Below are 26,396 nucleotides of genomic sequence, written 5' to 3'. Positions count from 1 at the left end.
GTGGCTCTCAGCCAACTTTGCAAAGGCAGTGTGTATTCATATGAACATTCACGCTTCAGAGACAGTTTATTCTCTGTATTGCAGACACCTCTTCAATTTGGGGACTCCTCTTGATCATTTATGAGGTAGGGGGCCACTATAATAAAGAATAATCAAACAATACCATACCAGTTTTGTGTGTATGACTGAGGAATGCATCCCACAATATTTGAAATTTCTATGGATAACTGCACTCCATCATTTTGTTGTCCTTCAGTGGAGTTTTAGTGGCACGTTGCACAATAGCCACACATGTGAAACATAAATAGGCTTTCAGCTAGTATTTTGATTTATTTTTCAGATCTTAGAGAATCAGTAAGGTTGGAACAGACCTCCAAGATCATTAAGTCCAACCTTTGACCAAAAACTATCATGTCCACTAAAGCATACCACAAAGTGCCACATCTGCCCTTTTTTTTTTAACACTTCTAGGGATGGTGACTCCACCACTTCCATGGTGAGCCTCTTACCATGCTTAATCTCTCTTTCAGTGAAGAATTTTTTCCTAATATCCAGCCTGAACCTCCCCTGGTGCAAATTGAGGACATTTCCCTTCATTCCATCTTTTGTTGCCTGGAAAAAGAGGCCAACACCCGCATTGCCACTTCCTCCTTTCAGGTAGCAATGAGGTCTCCTCTCAGCCTTCTTTTCTCTTCCCTCATTTCCAGAGAAACTTAACTTTCCCTACTCAGTGTTATGTAGTCTTTCACTTCCTTCTATCACATCCTTTGTTGTAAATTAAGGGTAGTTTTGCTTTTTCTTTCTGTTCCCTTAAAGAAACCACAAAGATGGAAAGGTAACTTTGCTTTCTCCAGCACTGAGGACACACCCAGAGCTGTTAAAGATGGGAGTAATAAATAAAAAGGAAAGAAAAGAGGCTTCAAATGACTAGCAGCTCATGTTACTGGAGCTGTGAACATTACAGTGGAGAGGCAGTTAATGGCTCAGAAGAGAAAATGAGCTGCAGCACCTTCATATACCCCCAAAACTGTAGGGGTGATGGGGCAGCCTAAGGAGCCAGCCAAAGTGTGTGCTCAGACAAAGGTCTTCCATGTTGGCCCTCATCTCTGCTTCCCCCCTTCCAGTGAGCAACTCAACCACATTCACCCTTGATCCATAAATAAGCAAATTATAGTCTGGAAAGTACCTGTGACAAGAGCCATAGCTTGATTTGAGGTATTAAAGAGGAGTAAACACCTTTTGGCCATAAATTGGAGCAGGAATTAAGCAAAAGTTTTTGAGTGAATTCTTTTTTCAAAGCCTGACATTTAGAGATTAAAAAAAAAATCAGAAGACATTGCCCAGCCTGGAACACACAAGGCCAAGGAAGATCATAAGTTAGATAAACCTGCCCTCAATGTTTGTCATTATATGCAAAGATAATTTAGAATTGGAGACCCTGCAAGCTGGGTCACCCAGGTGCCTGTGCTCAGGGTAGCCAGCTCTGGAAAATTGCTTCCTTTGGTTCTCTGTTGCCCACCTCACACCTCTTCCCTCCTCTCTCCGGGGCAGGGCACGGCTTTCAAATTCACCTCACAGCTGTGGAGCTGTGGAGCTTGTTGCCTCTAAGAAAAGCTAAATTGGAGGCTAAGTGCCCTGACTGTCAGCAAAGCACAGCTGATAGCAAGAGCCACCAGGCAGCCACTTCTCTTTGCAGGCTGCTGCCCCACCTCAGGCTCAGCCGGAAGCCCTTCAGGTGCCACAGAGGCAGCTTCCCTTTCAATTAATAAATCTGAACTGGGAAGAGCCATGGAGAGGCAGGAATTATGCAGGGCAGTCAAAGGGGACAAGGCAAAGGCTAATGGCCTGAAGCAAGAAAGAAAGACAATCCAAGATGAAAAGATCTAAGCAGCAAGGTCTGCTAGGAAGCACTCACAAGAACTCTTAGAATGGTTATTTTTACTTTGGGAGGATCAGGGGAAGGAAGGAGAGGATGCAAAGGCTTCAAGTCCAAGAAATAAACAAACACACTCTAGGAATACTAATCACTACAGAGAGACTTCATGTTGCTCTACTGTGAGTGAGGTAGTACCCTCTCCACAACCTGGCCAGAAATCTGTAACATTATCAGCAGCACAAAAGTTCAGTTCACAGTTTTCCCTCTCTGTGAAGCTGACATGTCAAAAATGAGGGGAAAAAACCCCATTTTTTAAATGGGCAATCTAGTAAACTACACCCATGTTACTAGCATCCTTTTTTTAAGGATCTAGCAAATTTGGAGGGTAAAAGAAAAAAAAGACTCTATTTAAACTCTCAGAGCTTTTCCAGCCCAGAAATGGATATAGCATAGCACTGAATTCCACCTGTCCCTCTGCTGATTCCCTTCCTCATTAGAAATACATCCAAAGAAATCTGCTACACCTCTCCATGGTAATTGATTCACTCAGATCCTTTATAACATCTAAGAAACTGTGTGAAATGAGACACCCAAATATAGCTCAAGTTCTTTACCAAAATCAGAGGTGTATTTTGTCTGTTTGTTGTTTTAGTAGGCAACTACTCCTCCTCACATTCCCCATTTGGTTCAAATTTCCTACCTGTGCAGATATGCCATCCCATGTTACCAAGGAGAAACAAGACTCTGGCTTCACAAGAAATAACTTGCACAAAGGCCATGGCCTAAGCTCTGGGCAATGGAAGAATATTGGAAAGATATGAAATCACCACTTTGCTTCAATTTTGGCATAAGGTCTTCTTTCTTCAGTCTCTTGTATGCTCAGATTCAATTAGCAAGGAAGATATAAATCTGAATGCTAGATGGGAAAAATATTTTTAAAAATAACACTGCCATTCCTTACCATGAAAAAAACTTACAAGCATTCACATACAGGTTCTTAAAGCACTCTAATTCCAGTACCTCCAGCATGGTAAAGAGGAGGGATACAACAGCAGGTGCAAGGCTGTAAGAGAGGTGAGTCAGAGGCCAGTGCAATTTGCTCTCATTATACCTGACATATAATAATGAAAACATTATATTGTGACATTAAATAGTATGGACAACCCAGCAACAGAGCACAGAGAGAAACAGTGCATCAGTATGATACCACAAAAGTCAGGTGGTGAGTTAACCTGAGATGGCATTAGTAGAACAAGCTGAAAACTGATTGATGTATACACACCAGAAATTATTACAGAAATAAAATACAAATAATATAAACCCTTAAACTTCAGAGGCTATATCCATTAACTTCCTTGGCTTTATTCCAGAAACTAATTTGGCTCATGTCCTGTAAAGAAGGCATTTGTACTGACATACTGTCTTTGTTTATACTTGAGGATTGGCTCTGCTTATAGTCATTTGTCAAAAGCAGCAGAACCAGCTGAATGTAAATGTCCCAGCAGGGAACTCCACAAATTTCAACAGTTACAAACAGTTTCCCATGTACAAAAGGTTCAAGACAGAGTTCAAGTTGCTCAGAAGTTTAGAATGTCAGGGAAAGGATTAGAACCAAGATCTGTCTTACTGGGGAAGTTTTCCATCCTCAAAAACTCTGCTTAGCTGATCCCCTTGAAGTTCTCCACGGTACAGATCCAGCAAAGGCCTTCCCCTTGTTCTTGTTTGCCACAACTTGGTTGTCTTGGTAAGTCCCCAATGACTTTAGCAAAGCTAAAGCTCTGATCCATAGGAAATGGCTGAGAAACATAACCAAGTACTCATATCCAAAGCTGCAGTTTTATTGGTAGTTGAAGATAACCCAAAAGTAAGCTGCTGACAAAGGGCAGCAAGAAGGGTATGAGAGATGGACTTTAGCAGCAGCCCACGAGTAGAATAGCTTAAATAGCTTAACAAGAAAAAAACCCTTCATACGTCAGAAGAGAGGGGACTTTTCTTTCTGACAAGCCAATGCTGAGGACCTGTTCTCAGCTCACTGTGACTCTCCCTCCTTTTCCATGGGTGACATAAGGCTGTGATTCAAATTCTGAGCACAGGATGATTTCTATGCAGAGCAACTTAGGAAGAAGTTCTGTGCTGACTTATGATTATCTGTGTGACTAAAGTCTTCCTTTCTTTGCCAAGGTAATAAGCCCTTCCCCTAATCTTTCCTGCAGCAGAGTAAATATTAGATGTAATACAGCAGATCTGGTGGCAGTTTTAGCAGAAAGGTGATGGTGTCATATCATGTAGGATTGTGCACATAAATGGCACCTTTTGAAAAACCCACGGATTTGCAAGGTTTAAAAACCGTGTAGCACCAGTGACACCTGCAGGAACATGCTGGTTGGAACAGCAACAGGAAAAAAATGCCAAAATGAGGCTTCTCTGAGAAGCTATTGTAAGGATGTACCCACAGTGCCTGCCTTCCTGGCATATTTAAGCCTACCAGGGCATATTTAAGATAAAAATTTTGGCCAGAGTTGTTTAGCAAGGAGAGAAAGTAAATGAAAAATTTACTCAGATCAGTAAACAATTTACAAAGATCAGAGCACTGTGCCAACATTTAAAGGCAAGAAAGTTTGATCCAGCTTGAAGTATAGTAGCCAGATCACAAAAAAAAGGGGGCTAGATGGGGAAAGTCTTCAGAGAAAAATACCTAGTGATTACCAGTGCTATACAAAATTGTCTGCTTTTTCCAGTTCCCCATTTCCACAGTAAAAAATTTAATTTCATCTTAATCTTCTCTCATTGCATGATGCTGTTCCACTTTCACCACACAAAAATCCAGCCTCTCCACTTTATGCCAGTTTATCTTATTTACACTAGGAAAGCTGTTTCTAATGTGCTTCATTAACACTGCTGCTAAAACATTGTGTTTAAAATAAATGCATGCAAGTTGAAAACAAGACCAAAGGAAAAGAATTTATTTCTCTGCTCTGGATTAATTTTTTGTGGTTTTTGGCTTTATATGTCTTTTATGTTTTGTGAAAAAGCTGTGTCAATATGACTGAGGAGCTGTTGAGCAAGGCACAGAGAAATATGTGCCAGAGCAGATCTATCAACACTACAACATGGAGGAACATGACCTACCTGTTGCAAAATGGGGAGCCTGGTAATACAGGAAATACAAAAAATGCGGTGAGTCTGCAAGGAAAAGGAATGCAGCATTGAATGATACAAGTGAAGGGAAGATTGATATAAAGTATTAGGATAGGACTGGTAAAAAGAAAAAGGTAAAGAGTGGGATCTGGAATTTTTTGGAGGGAAGAAAGCAAGAGATCCTTTGCAGGCAGTACTGAGAACCTCCTGAGGAGTCCTTGATCAGATGGGTTTTGACGCACCAGTGTGATTTATTTCTGAGAGATGGGTGATATCACACACTATGCTGTTGTGGATGGCTTCAGTTCAGGTGTGACTGGGGCAGAACATGAGAAAACACGAGGTGACAAGCTGGGTCCAAGGCCAATCTCAGCAATCTCAAACTGGGTCCAAGGCCAATCTCAGTTAATGCCTCAAGAAAAATGCAGAAGACAGTGCTCAGAGCAGCCTACAAGCACTCATGTATCTCAGGAAAGGACCACCCCAGTTTAATGATGCTCTTAGGCCCAAGGCTGATGTAAGGAGTGGAGGTCCAGAGGAGGTCAAGTCATGGCAGATAAGTCCTATTGGGTGCCCAGAAGGCCCTCACACAGAGTAAGACTTAATTGCTCTTGACTTAGCTTTCTCAGCAACAAGTCCTGAATGAGTTCTTTTTGTTAGAGCCCAAATAAGATTTTTTTTCATGAAGGACTAAGGTGTTGTTCACTAATGAAACTAAAAAGCCACCTCTCCAAGGTCCAGACAAATTCCTCCTAAAAAGCATGGCACTGTATTTCATCCAACTTTAGATTTTGGTCTTGGGTGTACATCTGAATTTTGGGTTGTTTTATGGGTTTTTCAGTCCAAGGGAGGAATGAAACCTGCATCTGACAGTGGTATCAGATTTTCCCTCTAACCATCAGCCTTACTGATGCCTTTCATCAGCATGGATCCCAGCCATGGCTTGCAGGACCTGCGCTGACCGTGGGCTCAGAGCAGGCGTAGGAAGAACCTCATGCCATGAGCATGAAAGCATCACTTAGGTCAGTAATGCAGCTTACTTGCACGACCCCCACAAGGACTCACTGCTCACAAGAGTCTTCTTGGTCTAAACCCTTCCCCTGGCAATTCCAAGTGTTTACACAGCCTGGATGAAAGGTAAGGGGTACAATGTACAGAGATCTGGTGTGACCCCACCTGGAGTTCAGTATCCAGCTCTGGGGTCCCCAACATAAGAAGGATATTGACCTGCTGGAGCAGGTCTAGAGGAGGGATACAAAGATGATCAGAGGACTGGAACACATTTCCTATGAAGACAGGATGAGTGAGTTGGGGTTGTTCAGCCTGGAGAAGGTTGTTCAGCTCCAGAGAGACCTTGAAACAGTCTGCCAGTACCTAAAGGGGGCTACAAGAGAGCTGGAGAGGGACTTTCTATAAGGGCATGTGGTGATAGGACAAGAAGCAATGGCTTTAAACTGAAAGAGGGCAGGTTCAGATTAGATATTAGGAATAAATTCAAGGGGTGGTGAGGCACTGACATGGGTTGCCCGGAGAAGTTTTGGATGCCCCATCCCCATCTCTGGGAGTGTTCAAGGCCAGGTTGGATGATGCTTTGAGCAACCCAGTCTAGCGGAAGGTGTCCTTGCCCAGTACAGATGATCTTAAAGGCCCCTTCCAATCCAAACCATAGCATCAATGCTATGATTCTGTGCCTTTCTCTGCTGGAAATAAAATCTACGTCAGAAGAATAAAGAGACTAATCTAGCCCCTCACCTAAACAAAGTCCGTTTTGCTTTCCCACCAGCTTCTTTCTGACTACTCTATCCTACTAACAGTAGCTCAGGAAAAGTGAGGAAGATAAGACCAACTACATTCACAACTTATTTCCCAGTACAGTTGCAAAAACTGACTAAAGTAAGCCAGAGGTACTACTGAAATGTATGCCGACACCTCTAAAACCAAGTTTGCACCTAGAAGTTTGCACCAAGTTTGCACAGTCCCATTAGTGTGTTTATTCTGACAACTTCTAACATGTCAGCTCAGCCCAGATGGAGGCAGAATCAGGTGTTTCACTGCCCCTCAGAGCACCTAAGCCTGTTCTCCATATCTTGTATCAACTAACCTTTCCTTTCCTTGGCTTTGCACAGGGCACTGCTGCAGAATTCATAAGGCCTTAGTCAGCTTATAAATAAATCTCTGTTGATGCCAGCACTCAGCTCTTGTACCAAAGAGCTGAGGCAGAGACCAGGCTGGTATGACAAGAAAGCAAAATATGTGAGCAAGGAAAAGCAAGAACAGAAAAAAATATAACACATCATAGATATAAGATTATGTGTTCTTATCTACATTTGGAAATAGCTAAATTTCAAAAATATCTTTTTGATTAGCTAACCAGAATGAAATCTTTAACTCTGTACTGCTGACACAGTCAAAAAGTATGTCTTGTAAAGTTTAAGGAGGATTTGCTCTAAAAGCTGACACAGAAGGATCTGTTTGCATGTGCTCAATGCTACTGACTTTACAAGTTGTATTTTAAAAGAATGACAAAAACTTTGCAGGTGAAATACTGCTACATGCTGCACTTAAAGAAAATAGGTGGGTGTAGTGGCTCTTGTGTTTTGTGTTCTGACATGCCTTGGAGATACACAAATTCTGACTTCTAGCAGTAATTACAAGCCCAACTCACTGGCCAAAATCTTATAACAAATGCAAAAAGCATCTCTTCAAAGTAGTTTGTATTGAATATTAGAGTTCTCATCTCTAATATTCTCAATATCTATCTCTAACATGTATATTGCTGAATACATGTGTAATTTGTATAAGTAGAAGAATATAAATTACCATATAGTATAACAAAACATATAACGGTGATTAAATGGTAGTTCAGCTAGAAGAACATTCAGAAGACTGTTAAGTAAAATATAATAACATACTATATGAATATACACCAAAAAAACCCCAGAATATAAAATGGACACCAAATACCTCTAACACTCCTTTAGTTTTCATTCTTCCATTTATTTTCTAGCATTATACTTACTGACAGTGTGATGAAAAGAAATTATTTACATTTTAAAGTTGCACCTGTTTATTTAGTAAGGAAGTTAACACCTGGTAATTCCAGAGCCATGCAAGTAAATAGTCCTTAACAGTATGGAAAGTGTGTATTGAAAGAAGATCACCTCCAAGCTGTCTCAGCTCTCACCACACATACTACAGGCAGGCATCCAGGCCAGCCATTTTCCTGGCTCATGCAGAAAAACAAACACAGACTTACACAGTGTGTAAAAAATATACCATTTATCACAGCCTCCAGCTGAAGGCTTGTAACAGAAACAGAATTGGATTTTTTTCCCCCAAGGAGTAAGAACAAACGCTTCTCTTTCTATGATCTCTCAAAACTACATCTGAAGAAGGCTGGTTTCTTGCAGAATAGTTGGACATCCACATAAATGCTCTACACTCCTGAATTCTCTACTGCTGCATCTGAACAAATATAGTGAGCAACGCCCTTCTGCCGAGAACACATACATCCAAGTTTTTGAAAGTAGTTCCTCTTTGCTTCTGATGGCCAAAAACCATTAGTGAAAGCAAGTAATCCTGCTATGTGCCTGGCAACAAAAATCATAACTTCATTGGATGTTTCATATAGGCAAAAATTGGGTTCTGAATGCAAATTGTTCAAAAGAAGTAGAACAGAGAAGATAGCAACTTTAGAATACTATTGACACTAAGGGTAATATATGACTTTCTTGTATTTTTAACTAATATCACCTGTGGACACAAATATAAGAGGTACTGCAATTGAAGACAACAGTTTCAGCAATCAGAATTAAGATAATGTGCATAGACTACTTGGGAAAGTCAGACAGAGGCAATAGCTTTTACCTGACCAATTCAAATAGCTGGGAAAAGTACACAAACCTTGGTCATGCACATTTGTCTGCAGGAGGATATTTCACAGAAGGCTTATTTAGATTCTCCAACTAGTTTAATCTCCTGGAAAAGACTAAATCTAATTTTATAAGTGGCTACTTATGTCCCTCATCCGTCTCCTCTTGGACCTTGTTTTTCTTCTTCTTTCTAAAAAGAACCTGATCTCAATGTTGCAAATTTTTTGTGACATAGTATTTTCAGAAAAGCCATTCGAAATTTAACATGACAGAGAGCATAAAGAAATGGGTTCAAAGAGGAATTGATCCACAAAAGCCAAAAGGTTGCTTCATAGAAGAAATTATGGACACAAGTTCCCTGGCAGGGCCCACGGATAATCATTAATAAAGAGTACGGGGCCCAGCAAATGGCAAACACACAGACAATTACGGCAAGGGACTTTGCTATTTTCTTGTCCTGTTGCAATTTTGATCTGATCTTTGCCCAGAAAGAAACAGAAAAGTCATTTCCTGAGGTTACAGAATTGTCTGTGGATGGAGACGAGCAGCCAGTTCCCAAAGATACTTTCTTTGGTTTCATGGAAGAAGAAACACTTTCCTCTGCTTCTGATGAAGGAGATGATGCCCCTGGCCTTGGCAAGCCACAGAACCTCCAGGACAGGCTGCTGCTCCTGGGAGGCTCACAGTCCTGCACGCTGCCACGCCGCTGGCGCCGCTGGATGTTGTGGAAGATGTGCACGTTGAAGTAGGTCACCAGGAGCAGGGGCACAAAGAACTCCAGTGTGGATGCACACAGGAGGAAGTACCAGTTGTGGAAGAACTCAGCATAGCACTGATCCACCGGTACCACGCTGTGTCCGGCCACGTGCTCCCAAAACAGGATGGCTGGGCAGTACAGGAGGAAGGCAAGTAGCCAGATGGCCACCATCTCGATGGCTGGGTTGGATGTTATTCCCTGCTGGGCTCTGTAAGATACCTGTGAGGGGAAAAAACATAAAAAGTTCAGACTTGTTGAGACCCATTTTGGGACTAAGAGAAGCAGACGGAGACGAACTCAGGAGGTGCTTGGTAATACAGAGATGTGGGTGTGCTGGTCAGCTGAAGCTCCCCCAAGCACGTTCATTTCATTGATGCTGACAGAGCATAGGGTTGTCTCTCTACAAGCTAATGTCACTGTAATATTAGGGTCCTGACACTGTTAATGTCAGGGCCCAGGTCCAGGGGATGAAACATGATCATCCATCAGTACCTAGTAATTTGGTATGCCTTGTTTGAGATACCTATGGTCTGAAGTGCCAGAGGAATTAGCACTTTATAGCTGTTGGGAGCATGAATCCCACTCACAGGAAACTGCACTGCTTTTTACAGCATTTTACAAACAAATATCGGTATGTATCATGGTGCTCAACAGAAAAGGTGGCACACAGATTAAACCTATAAGAAAATAACTTGCTAGACAATTCATAAAGGAATAGATACTACACCTGCACCACAGCCCTTAGCTGATGAAACTAAAAAATCACTCATTTTCTTCCTTCTACATCCACTCCAGGGCCAGTACATAGTTTTCACTATATGTTGCAGAATATATAGGTACAATGTGGCTCACATATTGCCTCATCCCTTTCACAGGACAAATGTGTAATTCTGCAAGATTAGACATCCAATTGATAACAAAACCTTGAGTTAATGTCACTAGAACTATCATACAAATGTCCATAGGTCTTAATTGCATTTGTAGAGGTGCTCTGAATTTTGCAAGTTGTAAATGCTGAGTCTTTGGCTTTCCAGCATAAGGTATCTTACACACCAAAAACTTTGATGTTTGATTTCCAAGATATTTTCCTTAAATAAAATAAAATAACAAAATAAAATGAGAAGGCAGTTAGAGGAAGTTAAACTAATTACCACAAATAAAACTGAAATTCTATTGCATGAAGTTATGTTGATAGTCTCATACACACAAAAGAGCTGGAACCTCTAGTTCTCTGTGACACTCCCTGCCACCTGAGCTAACGGTGTGGCTGGTGAGAAATGCTGGCCTCCACCCCTAGCATGGCCCAAGACATAAAGCTCACACCAGGTGCGTAGGATTCTCTGCAGAAAGCAGAGACAGAATGCGTCTGAAATTTGGGTTTCTGCTCCAGACACAAAGAGGAGTTTATTGCTGCATATCTACAGCCAGTGGTTGCAGTCTGCCCTATGTTCCACTTTCTGCCTGTTTGCTCTTGCTCCCGGTCTTATCCAGAATCAGTTTTGACCACATGTCAGGTCTAGACACCCTCCCCAGTGTCCTTTATTTTACTGTCTTAGCTCCACTGCATTTTACTTTCATGCCTGATTTTAGGTCCAAACCCAAATCCAGTTTACTCTGAATTTTCTCTTTCCCTACCCCTTTTTTACCAGTCTGCTTTCTTACCCTTTTTACCCCCTAGACTGCTTTTCCTCAGGCAGTAACATGACAGGAGCTTGCAGCAGAAATAGTGAGAAAACTCCTGGTTGACTGGTTCTGCAGTGAAGCATGCCCAATGTAGAATATTCACCCCATCTGGCTGCAAAATATCTAATAATCGCCAAATGCCAGTATATTTTTGAGAGGTATTATCTTCATTAAATTTGGGGTTATACTCATCAGCATGGCAAAGTTTGGTGAATATAATCATCCAAGGCAAAAAATCAGAGAAGCTCTAAACAGGTTACTTACAGCTTTAGTAACTGACAGGAAACGGTCGTAGCTGATAAGAACAATGTTAAACACTGAAGCTGTGCAGAGGAGATAGTCCATGACCAGCCAGAGCTTGCAGATGCCTCTTCCCAAGTGCCATTTCCCTGTCAGGCTGTAAGGGATGTAGAGGGGTATGCAGAACACACCTACAGACAGCAACCACAAAAACACCATGAGGTTCATAGGGACTGCAAACTCCTGGAAGCAGAGAGACACACTGTTTTGGTATCTGCGTTAAAAAAATCAACAAATCTATTAAGGTGAATATGTAATTTATATAGATAAGTTCTTAAATTCTCATTAAATCTGATGGTGACTTTCTATGTCTTAGATCTTAGTGTGATTTATGTATGCTGATTGTTGAGAATAAGCTGAAAACAATTCAGCAAAGAAGGATTTACTGAGGAAGAAAATCCAAGTTTAAGCAACTTCGAATCTCTAAAGGTATAAAATTAGGTATAAAAAAGGTATAATAAAGGTATAAAATTATATATATATATATATGCACTGTGTTTGCATTCTGATAGGTAACCTCATCATTTCATTTCCTCTATTCTTTCATCTGTATTAGAATTTTCCCTCAAACACATCTGCAGATGTTGCCAGTGGCAGTTATTCCTGTAAAATTGGTCAGCATTTGTAAACTGAAGACAATATATTGGGCAGTCTCTGTGGTGTTCTACCAGACATAAAGCAGACACAGCAGAAGTATGAAACACTAATTTTTAAGGAGTGTTTTAATCTCATGCTTCTTCTCTACCTGAGAATAACTCCAGAACTATTTTGGTTTGTTAGATTTGTGTTTTGTCCAAAAGACCTTCCACTGAAGTTCTTGATTAAGAAAACCATGTTTGTGTTTTATTTTTAAGCCAGCAACTTCTTCATTTTAACAGTAACATTCTTTCAAAATGTGATGCAATAGCTGATTCTACATTCCTGAAAATGCTGATCTAGCAGAGGCAAATAGAAAACTATATGTTGCATCAAGATCCATTTAAAACTCTCCAGATTACTCCTCTCTTGACAAGTCCATCAAGATCTTAGGAGTTACTAAACATATCCAGGGTGATGTGGTCCACTGACGATAAATCTCTGGGCAATGAGCTGACAGTTATCAACAGGGAAATGCTCACAGCACTTTCCATACTGATGGCTTATTTTAACATATTCCTTAAATACAAGCAGCATCACTTTGGTACTAAATACTCATTTTTCATGGTTGCTGATAACAGCTAATGTCCTCATGAACTTCAATGGGATCAATGTTTGGCACCATGTCAAAAAGTAATGACTACTTTTAGCTATACGTATAAATATAGAGGCAAACCCCAGGTTTTAAGCATTGATATTTGAAACTCTTCTTACTTTTACTAATTGGTGGATGCAAAAGACATGAGTCACATCCCCATAAATATCTCAGACTTTTCGTAAATTTAAAAAAAAAAAAACAGCCCCACAGTAATTTCAGAAAATAAAGCATTTCCTGACCAATATCAGAGACAAAAATCTTAAATTTACAGTCTGTATAGGCCAATCTAATACTGATGGCAATCATTTCTTCTTGACTGATTTAAGAATGTATGAGGCACCAGCCACAAAGAAGAAATGTTGAAGGTAGATATTTAACTCTCTTATTAAACTATGAGATATGAGGAGAAACAGACTTTTGCAGAAGACCTGAGCAATGAAATAGCAGCTCCAGCAAATTGTCTACCTTAGCAGGAAAAAAAGGTTTCATCATATGCATCATTTTCTGCCCCATGGAGCAAGTCCCAGAATAAGGCAACACATGTTATGCATGGTGTAAATGAAGGGAAACCTTAAAGGCTAAACTTATACACTTTGCTACACAGCACTCACAAAGGAACAGTATTTTGGGGGGATGGTATTGTCAGAAGTGCAGTAGGTCTGTGGCCACGATTTCCTTTCTCATAGTTCAGTGCATACTGATCTCTGTGACCATCCTGAAGAAAAAGCCTTTGTGTGCAGAAGTACCTCCTTGCCAGCCTCAAGTCAAGACATTTGCTGGCACATCTCCCACAGAACTATGGTTTTGTCACGATTTCTCTGTTGCATGGGCTGCTTTCCTGGCTTCAGCCATGGAGGAGTGCTGCAAAAGGCATTCACTCCACCATCACCTCACTTGGCATCACCAGCCAGGACTGGATCCATGGCAGCTCCAGCAACAAACTCTCCTGGAGTTCTGCAGTGATGCTATGGGAAGAGGGGATCAATTAGGAATATAGATGAGGGATGCCAGCAGGGTATCAAACAAACCATCAGATCAATAGCCTGTGTTGAGCTGAAGCCAGTAAAAAGTCCTGGTGATAAAGTGTCTTGCTGTAGTGTAATAACATCCATAAACCATTAGTACTATGTAGAGAAGTAATTCATTTACGTGGATGTATCACACATAGCTGCCAAATATGTGTCAGCTGTTCTGAAGTGTGTGATGAACACCTTATATTTGGAAAAACAAGGGTAAATCATAAACTGCAGCAAACAACCTTGTCAAGTAGTATTCACATATAATAGTCACTCATTTTTGAAGCAACATTAAAAGTATTTGTATGAAAAAGAATGCATTTCTCATTACAACATATTTTGAGACATACTGGGCTATTAAAACACTTCATGCAGCTTCCATCATTCCCCATCCTTCCCCCAAACAGAGCTGGGAAATAGTTCTCTCAGAAGAAAACACACAGAAAAGAAACACCAGTGCTTCTCCTAAGAGTCCTACAACACAATTAGCACATGGCTCCACAGCTCTCACTTACCCACTGCAAAGTCAGAAACAGCAAGATTCAGAAAGAAATAGTTACTGCGATGCCTGAGGTTCCTGTCCATAATGAAAGCAAGAATCACCAGCATGTTGCCAAGGATGGTCACCAGACACAGCAACACCATGAGGAAAGCCAGCAGCACCAACACAGCCAGGGAGAACTCGGAGCTCAGCGACTGGCTGGGCCAAGTCTCGTTACGCGTCTCAGCCGCGTGAGGAATTTCGGCAGTGCTGTTGTGCATGGTCTGTCTAGTCTGGGAAGGAAGTTGTGTCTGCCAAAGTTATCCAAAAGGTTGAGACAAGTCTATTAACAGGCTGGGCTGAATACTGAAACATAAAAAGAAAAGATTCACAATATCAAAAAATGGAACACAAGAATTCAAGAGCTGGGCTCTCTGATATTTCTTGATCTGAAAGCACCTATTGGCCTTAGAAAAGACACCTCACAATCAGTTTCTTTCCTGGACATGGAACAACTCTTCTCACAGTCAAAGAGTTCCCATATGTGCAATGTATGAGTGGTTTTGCACATCAAATTGTGCTGAAGCCATATCTCATTTTCATCTCCACAGTGGTGAGCAGGATTAAAATTATTATAATTCTATTTACCTTACAGTAAAATGTAGACACTTTTGCACTTGCTGCTATACCACTTTTAAAATTTTACAGTTAATAACAGAGAGATATTTCTTAGTGTTGCTGTTTACAGAGCATTTATAATACAGTTCCATGCAGCAGAAGCATCACCAATACCTCTTCAGCTCACCCTAACCAGAAGTTCTGGGCAGAACAAATACTTGCACTTTGGAGCTCTTTATGGCGTGGGCCATCAAATCCAGCACCTGACAAGTAATCCTACATAAGCTTTTATTCCATGAATTACCAAGCCTTCCACCTTTTTCAAGTGTGAGAAAAGACACCCTTTCCTCATCCCAACTCCGTTTATTTTGGTGGAAGTGCACAGAATTTGGTAGGCCATGGCTGCGGCTGACACTCAGGGACTCTGTAGCACCATAGCACTCTTGAGTGACCAGCATTTCAAGCTGCAGCCATAATGCCAGGTACTTGGGAAGATACAGAGCAAGGAAAAAGGAAAGAGAGGATGTGGGGAGGAAAGATGCAGTGCTCTGCTACCATACTGAGGAACAAAGGGAATTATGTTGTAAAGAGTCATTAAAGCAAAAGGTGTAGGATGACAGAAACAGAAGAGACCTCAGGAATGGCAAAATGTGGCAATGAGACGCAGCTTCCTTAGGTGTGTGTGCCCAGCTGCAGCCTGGGAAGCAAAGGGGAAGTACGAGAGCTTCCTGTGCAGCCACCAAGCCACATTTGAAATGGGTGACATTATGGTGAGAGCACATCGCAGAGCTCAGGGTGAGGGAAGTGATGAAGTCTTCTTTAAGCAATTCAAGGAAGGTTCTGGACCACAGAACCCACTTCTTATGTAGGACTTTAGCGTTCATGGCATCTGCTGGAAGTGCAACACAACAGGTGCTAGCAGTGAACAAGGTTCCTGGAGGCTGTCAGGGGGAACTTTCAGACACAAATCCTGCATGGGCTAATGGGGGTGATGCACAGCTGAAACACCTGCTCAGTGGTAAAGAGGGGCTGTGTGGGGATGTGCTGTCAGTGCCAGACTCAGATGTAGTGATGATGAGGTAGTGGAACTCAAGATCCTAAAGGGGATGAGGAAGGAGAGCAGCAGTGCAGACCATGGGCTTCAGGCGAGCAGATTTCCATTTAGGAAAGTGGTAGTGGGAATCCCATGGGAGCAGATTCAAAAGGAAGCTGCAGGCCTCTAAGGACAGCAACCTCCATGCCCAGGAATAGTCCATCCCTGCTCTCAAGAAAACAAGCAGATGTATCATGACAGTAGCTAACCCTGGAGACTACAATATGAAAAGACAACATGAAGGAGTTTGAAGGAGGGACAGAATACAAAGGAGATATTTAGAAATGTTGTCTGGCAACATAAGAATGATATTAGGAAAACAAAAGCTCACCTATAGTTGATGTTTGTAAAGGACATCAAGGACAACATGAAGAACTTCAGCCACCCCATTAGGAGCATATGGTGAATAATAAAAATATGGGTAGATTGCTGGATGGGACCAGTAATCTGGCGACAGCAGGTGCAGATAAGGCTGAGGTACCCAATGCTTTCTTAGCTTCATCCCTCACTATCTAGGTCTCCCTTTCCTCCATGCTTAGTGAATGAGTTCAAGGATGAGAACTGTCATAAGCAGGTGAGAATAAAACAGGATTACTTGAGGGGACTTGACCCATAAAAGTCCATGGAACCCACTGTGCTATCAAGAGAACCAGCTACCACCTTTGCAAGGCCACTTTCTATCCTCTTAGAATGGTCATGGAGATAAAGGAAGATTCCCAACAACTGAAGAAAGAAGAAAATCAGAAAACTGATTTTCAAATGTTGCCACAAGGATAAAAGCTCAGATTGTCTTTAGTCCTTGGGAATATAATAAAGGGAGTGAGTCCCCTTGAAAGGTGTTTCTGAGGACCTGGGGGAGGAGAAGGTGACTGGGAACAGTTGGCATGGACTTACCAAGGGTAAGTCATGCCTGAGCAACTTGGTTGTCTTCTTTGATAAAATTACTGGATTAGTGGACAAGGGGAATGTAGTCATTTGCCTTTATAATTAGGGAATAAATCAAATGTTGAAGTTTTAATCATAGTTCTGTGTGGCACTCAGGGGGAAATCTATGTGGTATTTCCTCTGGAAAACAAAGGACATGGATGTTAGGAGAATCATTATCATTCAATATTTGTTTCAGAAATAAACAAAAAAAAGATAACACAATTTCTTCCAACATGTATTTTTATTTGTTGAGTGATTTTTTTTCTTTTAAATATGAGAGGGTCAGACTAGAAAAAAACTGGTGTAGTTTGAGTTGAAGCCCACAAAGTCATATAGCTACTGTCACCATGTATTTAGAAGGCCTACTGAAAATCTGCAAAGACAGAAGAAAATTCAAGGACATAAAATGGTGAAATGGATAGAGTGACTGGTTAGAGAGACCTGGGTTAGAAAACCTTTTGTCAAGAAACATCCACTTGAATGGGGGCATAAGAACAAGTATCATGCTGAATAAGTATCATACAATAACCCTGAAAAATGTCTGATTTGTGATTTACAAGGGAGAATATTTATGATGCCACCCTGACCCAAAGCTGTGGGCACAGCAACCTAGTGCTTGACTTACCCTGGGAGAACTTAGCAAAATTTTCAAAAATTAGAAAAATACAACAAATTCATCTAATACACAGGAGTAGCATGAGAAAACAGTTTGAACAGTGTGTGCGTAAAACAGACTCTAAAAAATAATTACCTCTTGTAGCTTCACCATGCTATGTTGTTTCGAGTTTGCTGCAGATTCTGCTGCCTGGAAAATTCCCTAACTAGTTTTCTAGCACTGCAAAATGTGGATTTTCTGGTTTATCTAGTCAATAATTTGCAAGTTGTTTTTCCAAAATGAACAATACATTATTTAAGCACAAAATGCAAACTGAATTTTTATACTAAAAGCATAGGAATAGAAAGCAGACAACCCAAATACATTTCTATCTTGGGCCCATCTTCAGTTTCTCTATTTAACAGATGTTTAGTACACCAGCTCTTCTATAAATGTTTTAACTCTGTGCGTGTGTTTAAGATTTTTTTAAGCATCATAGAAAAACAAATCCCACAAAATCTATGCCAGCACCACAGCTTATGACAGTAAAAACAGCTGTGCTGAATCAACGACCTTCTCCTGAAGATGCATCTCTCTTAGCAGCTAGGCTCACAATCCATAACACTATCCACGTGAGGCAAGGAAGCATAGCAAGAATGAATGGTGAAAGATAATCTTCCAGCAGTGTGAAAACTGGCAAGAGAAGTTTTCAGTTCCAGACCTCTGAACAGAAAGACATTCTAGCTGTTCTAAGCCATCAACTTTTGTCCTATAATCAGGTTGCTTCCATGCACTTGAATTGTGTTTGCAAAGAAGTACTCTGTTATGGCAACACTCCTACAGCCAATTTCAAATTAAATTAAAAACCATTTAAATTTACTACTGCTCTTCATTGTTTTGTGCATCAGATTTCTCTTTCCATATTTCATACATTATTATATTTATAAACAAAGAGGAATAAAATTATACAAAAAGAGAGAAAAAATGTAGCCAGTGACTCTCACTTACCCATTCATGAAAGCCTTCTGGGTGAGTTGCAACACTCAACACAAGGTAAGAAAGTTTGGCACATGGAATGGGGTGCAATCAAGCTCCATTGCTTCCTCCAAGACATCTACTCACTCCTTTCAGCACTGGACATTCAACTGCTTTGTTTGTTAAGAGCTGCTTAAGACATCTCTGTATAAGCTTCCAGACCTCTGCAAACCTCATTCTCAAGCAGTGAATATGGCCCTTGCTCCCTAATTGAAAAAATCGAGTTTGATATTTGTTCCGTGGCAGAGAAAATCCATATAATGTCACAGTAACAGGACACAAAGCACTGATCTAGAATAAAAATCACTCTGTCAGATCAAATTTGTTCCAGACATTTTGATGGAATATCTTTGCACTTGCAAAGCTTTACACCGGAGAGGCTATTGTCTATTTTTGCACAGCCAACCAAAATCAAAAATCCACTATGAACTTAGCATTGCTTGCTCTGCTAATTCAACAGGAATGTGATCACGTGCCCAAGCCTGGCCTATCTTTTAGGCAATCACATAGTGCATAGATCTGGCACTAAATATCATTTAAGCATGACCAAATGGGCAGCCACTGTCAGGTGAAAAACAGTATGGGTGAAAAGACTAACAACCATAAGAGTTTATGAAATGAAAATATACTGCTTCTGTGAGTATTTTTACAATATTTTAAAAATGTAGTAGTATTGCTTCTTCACTGATAGCTTTAGATTCATAAATAGAACATGAATCAACACATACATGAACAAGTATCTCCCTCCAGTGACTCTCTATGGAGATAGCAAGAGCAGAGCTCTTTCACAGTGCCAGCTCTATGTATTAAACAAAGGAAAGAAAAAAAAAGAGAAAGAAAAAAATATACCTCACACTCACAAACCAAGAGAACATCCAGCAAAGTTCATTATTCTTTTCAATCTACTAGATGGTAATTAATCTAGCATCATACCAGCAAAACCAAAGATGAGATCCTGAAAATTAGCAATACTGGGGCAACTACATAACTCTGCTGCACTCTTAAACAATGTCATTAGTAAACAAATGGGTTTTTTCTCTATCCGTGCCGATGACACATATGAAAAGGTATCACTAAATGACAGAGGAGCCTTATCTGTAAGACATTCCTTTTACCTCTCTAAATAGAAGGTGTGTTACCAGATCTCAATGCTGCAAAATTTTTGGGACATAATATCTTCAGAAAAGCCATTCGAAACCTCATATGGCAGAGAGGGTAAAGAAATGGGTTCAAAGAGGAATTGATCCACAAAAGCCAAAAGGTTGCTTCATAGAGGGACTTAGGGATGCACTTTCTTTGGCAGACCCCACGGATAATCATTAACAAAGAGTATGGGGCCCAGCAAATGGCAAACACACAGACAATTATGGCAAGAGACTTCGCTATTTTCTTGTCCCGTTGCAGTTTTGATCCAGACTTTGAAGAGAAAGAAGCAGAAAAGTTCCTTTTGAGGGCCATAGAACTGGTTTCTGTCCGAGATGGACCATTAGCCACCACTGCTGGTCTCCATGATCTTGTTAGTGATGAAACACTTTCCTCTGCTTCTGATGAAGGAGATGATGCCCCTGGCCTTGGCAAGCCACAGAACCTCCAGGACAGGCTGCTGCTCCTGGGAGGCTCACAGTCCTGCACGCTTCCGCGCCGCTGGCGCCGCTGGATGTTGTGGAAGATGTGCGCGTTGAAGTAGGTCACCAGGAGCAGGGGCACAAAGAACTCCAGTGTGGATGCACACAGGAGGAAGTACCAGTTGTGGAAGAACTCGGCGTAGCACTGATCCACCGGTACCACGCTGTGTCCGGCCACGTGCTCCCAAAACAGGATGGCTGGGCAGTACAGGAGTAATGCTAAGACCCAGATGGCCACCATCTTGATGGCAGAGCTGGACATTATTCCCTGCTGGGCTCTGTAAGATACCTGTGAGGAAAAAAGGACATGTCACATATTCAGACAACATTTTGGGAGAAATTATGTCAAAAAACCATACGTAATCAAGCCAAATATAGTATTTGTTCTGTATTTCCCCAGACACCTGGAACGTCTTCACCATGCAAGGTTCTGAAAAACTGCTAGTCTTGTTCTCCTTACATTGCAGCCCTGTGATTTATTTTAATACTGGACATAGGAGAGGAGCAGAAATTATGATGGCTAAATTATCATTTGGCTTCTAGGTATGAAAGGACATAGCTTTTTTCCACCACACAGTAAAGCAGCAATAAGGAATTGGTAAGAAATAGGTTTATGATTCATCAGCCCAGGCTCAGCAGAGAGTGAAAGCAGCTGTGGGAGTTCCTACATGCCCAGCAAAAGAAGGAGCCTTCTATATTAGACAGGTTGCCATGTGAGACTGCAAACACCAGACAATATAATTTTTCATACTGTTTCCTCTTGCCACAGCAGAAAAATCTATCCCAGACATACACTGTAACACCCTCTGCCTTATTGAATCACTCTATTTTAATGTTAGCCTTACCTTGTAAACAGTTCATTCCACTACTGAAAATCTTGATGCTTTTATGTCTACCCAGACAGCATATTAAGAATTAAAATAAAATCATCCAGGGTTAGGAAATACAAGAGCTAAGCCCATCCTGTAATAGCCCATCCATACTCTTGATCCCCTCCATCTTTCAAAGCACAAGAAGATAAATTAATGAAGAGTTGGACAATTTTATTTCCTCTATACTGTTCAACATTTGGCATCTCAGGCTTTCCTCAGAACTGCTGCCTTTCTCATCAGCTTCCTATACTGTTCATTAGAAGAGCACCTGCATGATAGACAAGTAATTATGAATGGCGCCTTCACACACACACTGCACACAAAGGGCACTGTCTTTATTTCACCAGCAAGTATCACAGCAATAGTTCAGGGTTATGCACATTGGTTTGGATTCTCTGTTTTAAATTTGTGTAGCCTGAAGATTCAGACTCCTCTACATCTTAAAGCATCATATTAGCTCCGTGCATAGCTCCAGGTCTGCAGTAATGAATTTGCCACCCTGCGCAAGAGGGTGCCTCAATTTAGAGGCAGAAAACAGGAAGCTGGGCACACCTTCACAAATTAATAAGTCTGGGGTAACTGGAACCTGGCCACAGGTAGAGGCAGAGGTAGATTCCAGGTCTATGAGGAAGCATGGCGTCTTTTCTTTGGATAACAGCCCTGTTACACATTCCTAGACTCACTCCATCCTAATACCCTAAAGAAGAAAACCAGAATGTGATCATATAAATGAAGACCATCAGCAATGGCACAAGATCATGGATCTCAACTAGGTTACAGAGGCCCTTTTAATTTACATTATTCTTATTCTGAGCTCTGCAGCTTCGTTAATGTCTTAAATACAGGGATTCTTATACTTTACTCTTCAGCTTAAAAAAACCCAAAAAGCCAAAAAACAAAACCAACAAATTGGCAAAAACCAACTGTAAAAACCACACCACTAGGGAAGAAGAGAAAGTGATTAGGTATTGTATCAGCCCCTCCCAAATGAGAACCTCCCCGTCTAATATGAAACATGTCATTGAAGCAAGCAGGATCATGAGCCAGGAGAAGAGAAGGCTTTGGGGTGACCTGACGGCAGCTTTCCAGGATCCAAAGGGCAAGCAGAGATAGGACAAGGGGCAATGGCTTTAAACCAAAAGAGAGTAGGTTTAGGTCAGATATTAGAAAGAAATTCTTTGCTATGAGGATGGTGAGGCACTGGAACAGGCTGAGCAGAAATGTTGTGGATGCCCCATCCCTAGAAGTGTCCAAGGCCAGGCTGGATGGGGCTCTGAGCAACATGGTCTAGTGGAAGGTGTCCTTGCCCGTGGCAGGGAGTTGGAGCCAGATTAATCTTTAAGGTCTCTTCCAAACCATTCTCAGATTCAATGACCAAACACCAAGCAGAGCTTAGAAATGGTGAATGATAATATTTCTTACTTGATTCCTTGGATATCTTCTGAAACAGAAGAATGACAACGTTCAAGAAACTTCTCTTACCTCTCCATATATTTTGATTCATTCTTCTTTCTGCTTCAAGGGATCAGTTTCCACTAAACTCCTCATTGTCAGCATATGTCAATCACCCCCTGCAGTAATGCAGATCCCCATCTGATCTTCACTCAGTCCATCTCATTGTCTCTCCAAATGCTCTTCTTACAAAATCTATCCAAGCCTAAGCACATCTTTGACTCAACCTAGTTTTCATCACCACCAACTCTTCTAATGGCCAAAGCCCAAGATGTCCACAGGCCTGCTGTCTCTTTCCCACCTGGACCTTCCCATGTCCTGTGTAGTGTAATTAAATAACTTCTAGTGCAGATGGCATGAGGGTAACATTGAAATAACAGCAAGGCAATGTCCTAAGTCCCAACACAACACTGAAGCATCATAATTTCTCTATCAAAAAATGGTACCTATAACAAAGCACCATTTAGCTCAAAGTGTCAATTGTGAAAGGCTCTGAGTTTTATAGAAATCCCAATATATATAAAGCAATAAATAGAAATGTTAGTCTTACAGCTTTTGTAACTGACAGGAACCGGTCATAGCTGATAAGGACGATGTTAAACACTGAAGCTGCGCACACAAGATAGTCCATGACCAGCCAGAGCTTGCACAGGCTCCTTCCCAAGTGCCATGTCCCTGTCAGGGCGTAAGGGATGTACAACGGCATACAGAACACACCTGTGAAAAGAAACCAAATGCACACGTCAGTCAGCGCTGCACTGCATGAGAGCAGAGAAGCATTTCTGCAGTATCAGGTAAAAGATTGATCAATACTGGCTGGAATTGCCACATAGATGGTTTTGTATTATCCTGCAACCGAAGAACCTTTACTACAAACTAGGTACTAGTCACGTTCTTATAAGTAATACCCCTCTGAAAGATGTATCATGTTTATTATGTATCATTGTTACCTCTCCAATTAACACCACATGCTAAAAGAAGGAGCAGCTGACTGCTCTACCTGCTGAACTAAACACTCTTCTGTGTTATCTGCTGAAAATAAACAAAAACATCTTTCCCCCAATGTAATCCACTGTTTCCTATAACAAATTATCCAATTGCCATGCTTCCATCCTCTTAGAAGCATAGGTGTTAGAAAATGCTCCAGAAGTTAACTTATTACAGAAATAGGAGTTTTGGACTAATTTTAAAAACTATATGATCAAAAGGCTGACAAGAACAGCATAGTTAATTAAATGCACCCAGCCTAACCTTTCGCCTCATCTTAAATCTTGATAATAACCACTTTTCAGGGGCGAGCTGATAGGATATTATCTATAGGAACTCACCAGACTGTGGGAACACACGAGTGACCCACCCACACCCATTGCTACCTAAATTTAGGCTGCTAAATCCAAATGTTGTGAAAGTGCCAATATGACCTCATTTCAATGGATTTTGAGGTGCTCACCCTACACAGAACCACAACACAGCCTTGGGAGGCTGAAGAAGAACTAACAGTGCAGTCAACTGGGATGCAGAAATGCAGTGAACAGCATCAAGGCTGCAACAAAATGGAATCACTGCATTTACAGAGCAATTAGCACATCATCATTTGAGTAAAGCATTATATATTTTAACATTCAAATCAGGAAAAAAACTTGGTTTCAACTTTAGATTTACTACCTAATAGTGTGTACTCCTGTAACAGAGTATCTTGAGAGTTTCTATTTCCATAAAAATGTTACAATTCCTGTTATTCTCCCTGTACTAAGAATCACGAGATCTCTATTCAAACCCAGCTATAGGTACTGAAGCACAGAGACAAAGCAAAAATTCTTGAATGCCAAAAGCAGCTAGATTAGATATGTTAAAAGAATAAGTAAACGATTCTGCAAGCTTTTAGCAATTTTGATCAAGAAGAAAGTAACGATAATTTAGGCATTCCCCGAATCTAAATTATATAGCTACAAAAATACAAATCAGTTTGACTCTAAAGTCAAACTAAGACAAAGGCAAAGCTTTTAACAAAATTTATAATTAAATACTAAACATTCAGGTAAACATAATATCACAAAACAAAAAATTATGGAATGTAGGTAATGCCAAGTAAGCTGTACTTCCTTGTTTGGCAGAGAAATTATTTACTCTGTAGTTCTCAGCTAGAGCTTCTGTTTGTTCAGTATGATGCTAGATGGTGAGTCAGATGAGAGAACATCAGCTTGTCCACTGGTTTTCTGCTTACTGCTCTATTTTTTTCCAGTGCACTGTAAGTGGAGAGCAGGCAGCAAGAGCTCTGCAGCACAGCAAGGCAGAAATAAGCCGGAAGAAGACATCAAGCATATGCGGGGAGGTATCAAAACATTATACAAGGAGATATAGCCATCACAAAGATAGAACTATCAGAAACTGTGCCCCTGACAGAACTTCTGGCACTGGCAAAAAAATGTTAAAAAAAGTTTCTTCTGCTCTTTCAGTATACTTCTTAAAAGTGTACTTAAAAAAATTCTTGTGATACGACAAGTCAGAATATAGATTTCATTAAATAGCCAAAACTATTTAAAGCCATCATTCTACACACTCAGTAATTTAACCAAGGCTTTTTGCAAAGACACCCAGCAATTCACAGAATATTGCAATAGTTCAGTCTCCAACTGAACATCACACTCCTGTTTTAATTGTACTTTTCCTCAGCACAAGTTTCAAAACTGAATGTGTCCCTATGTATAAATATACATGTAGCATCAAACTTACTAGAAAGTACTTTATTTGTAATTTTTTATTTGCCTATACAAACACATATTCCTAAGGTATTTCTCTATATAGAGCATGTACAGCAAAATGCTTAAAAATAGCATTCATTGCTATTTAGTAACAAATGTCAGGTAATGATCTGTATTGTGTGATAGCAGACTGAAAGAGAAGATATTGATCATGTATGCAAGAGCTGTCAGACAATATAGGCTGTATTTGATTAGACTATCTATATTTCAGCCAAAACTCTTCACAAACAGCACTCATTCTTTGTAAGTCCATAAAATTCCTGCAGTAGTATTTTATCCTGAAACATTAAACAGTACCTGCTTACCTAACAAAGCATCCTTTATTTTCTAAAAAATAGGCTGCAAAAACACTTCATGCAGCTTCAACCATTCCCCAACCTTCCCCCAAACAGAGCTGGGAAATAGTTCTCTCAGAAGAAAACACATAGAAAAGAAACACCAGTGCTTCTCCTAAGAGTCCTACAACACAATTAGCACATGGCTCCACAGCTCTCACTTACCCACTGCAAAGTCAGAAACAGCAAGATTCAGAAAGAAATAGTTACTGCGATGCCTGAGGTTCCTGTCCATAATGAAAGCAAGAATCACCAGCATGTTGCCAAGGATGGTCACCAGACACAGCAACACCATGAGGAAAGCCAGCAGCACCAACACAGCCAGGGAGAACTCGGAGCTCAGCGACTGGCTGGGCCACGTCTCGTTACGCGTCTCAGCCGCGTGAGGAATTTCAGTGGTGCTGTTTTGCATGGTGAGAGTCCAGGTCAGGTCAGTCTGGGAAGGAAGTTGTGTCTGCCAAAGTTATCCAAAAGGTTGAGATTCATAAGGAGTTAAAATAGGATGTGTCAAAAATCCAATGGGCATCCAAAAAAAAAATTCTCAGGAGGGGAAAACATAAAAAGCTTTTGATACTAGATAAATCTAGTTTTCCTAAGATTTTCTTAAAGCAGAACTCTAGCAGAGTTCTGGTTAAGAAAGTATACAGTTTTTTCAAGCTCGTATTTTAAAATGCAAGTTCTTCTTTAAGCAACATGATCCTTATCTGTGGAGGTCAGGAGGGCTG

At 40.8% G+C, this 26,396-nt stretch overlaps 2 protein-coding genes across 2 annotated transcripts; both read right to left on the bottom strand.

Annotated features, from left to right (window-relative positions):
• Positions 1 to 9,076: 9,076 nt before the first annotated feature.
• LOC115917681 (histamine H3 receptor-like) lies at positions 9,077 to 14,638 on the bottom strand. Its single transcript, XM_030971909.1, has 3 exons — positions 14,392 to 14,638; positions 11,591 to 11,757; positions 9,077 to 9,862 (listed from the first exon to the last, which is right to left on the bottom strand). The coding sequence occupies exons 1-3, from the start codon at positions 14,636 to 14,638 to the stop codon at positions 9,077 to 9,079; spliced, it is 1,200 nt and encodes a 399-aa protein (XP_030827769.1).
• Positions 14,639 to 19,744: 5,106 nt separating this feature from the next.
• LOC115917658 (histamine H3 receptor-like) lies at positions 19,745 to 26,116 on the bottom strand. The gene is made up of 3 exons (XM_030971868.1): positions 25,837 to 26,116; positions 23,125 to 23,291; positions 19,745 to 20,539 (listed from the first exon to the last, which is right to left on the bottom strand). Exons 1-3 carry the CDS (start codon positions 26,081 to 26,083, stop codon positions 19,745 to 19,747), a joined length of 1,209 nt encoding a protein of 402 aa, XP_030827728.1. The 5' UTR covers positions 26,084 to 26,116.
• Between the last annotated feature and the right edge of the window lie 280 nt (positions 26,117 to 26,396).

The sequence above is a fragment of the Camarhynchus parvulus genome, chromosome 2, assembly GCF_901933205.1.
Source record: "Camarhynchus parvulus chromosome 2, STF_HiC, whole genome shotgun sequence".
Lineage (NCBI taxonomy): Eukaryota > Metazoa > Chordata > Aves > Passeriformes > Thraupidae > Camarhynchus > Camarhynchus parvulus.
This window is presented reverse-complemented; position numbering and strand designations above follow the sequence as displayed.

Coding starts and splice junctions, on each gene's coding strand:
- LOC115917681 (XM_030971909.1), bottom strand. CDS start 14,638: ATGCACAACAGCACTGCCGAAATTCCTCACGCGGCTGAGACGCGTAAC. Junction 11,758..14,391: donor TGTTTCTGACTTTGCAGTGG/GTAAGTGAGAGC, acceptor TGCTGTCTGTAG/GTGTGTTCTGCATACCCCTC. Junction 9,863..11,590: donor TCCTGTCAGTTACTAAAGCT/GTAAGTAACCTG, acceptor TTCCCCTCACAG/GTATCTTACAGAGCCCAGCA.
- LOC115917658 (XM_030971868.1), bottom strand. CDS start 26,083: ATGCAAAACAGCACCACTGAAATTCCTCACGCGGCTGAGACGCGTAAC. Junction 23,292..25,836: donor TGTTTCTGACTTTGCAGTGG/GTAAGTGAGAGC, acceptor TTCTTTTCACAG/GTGTGTTCTGTATGCCGTTG. Junction 20,540..23,124: donor TCCTGTCAGTTACAAAAGCT/GTAAGACTAACA, acceptor TTTTCCTCACAG/GTATCTTACAGAGCCCAGCA.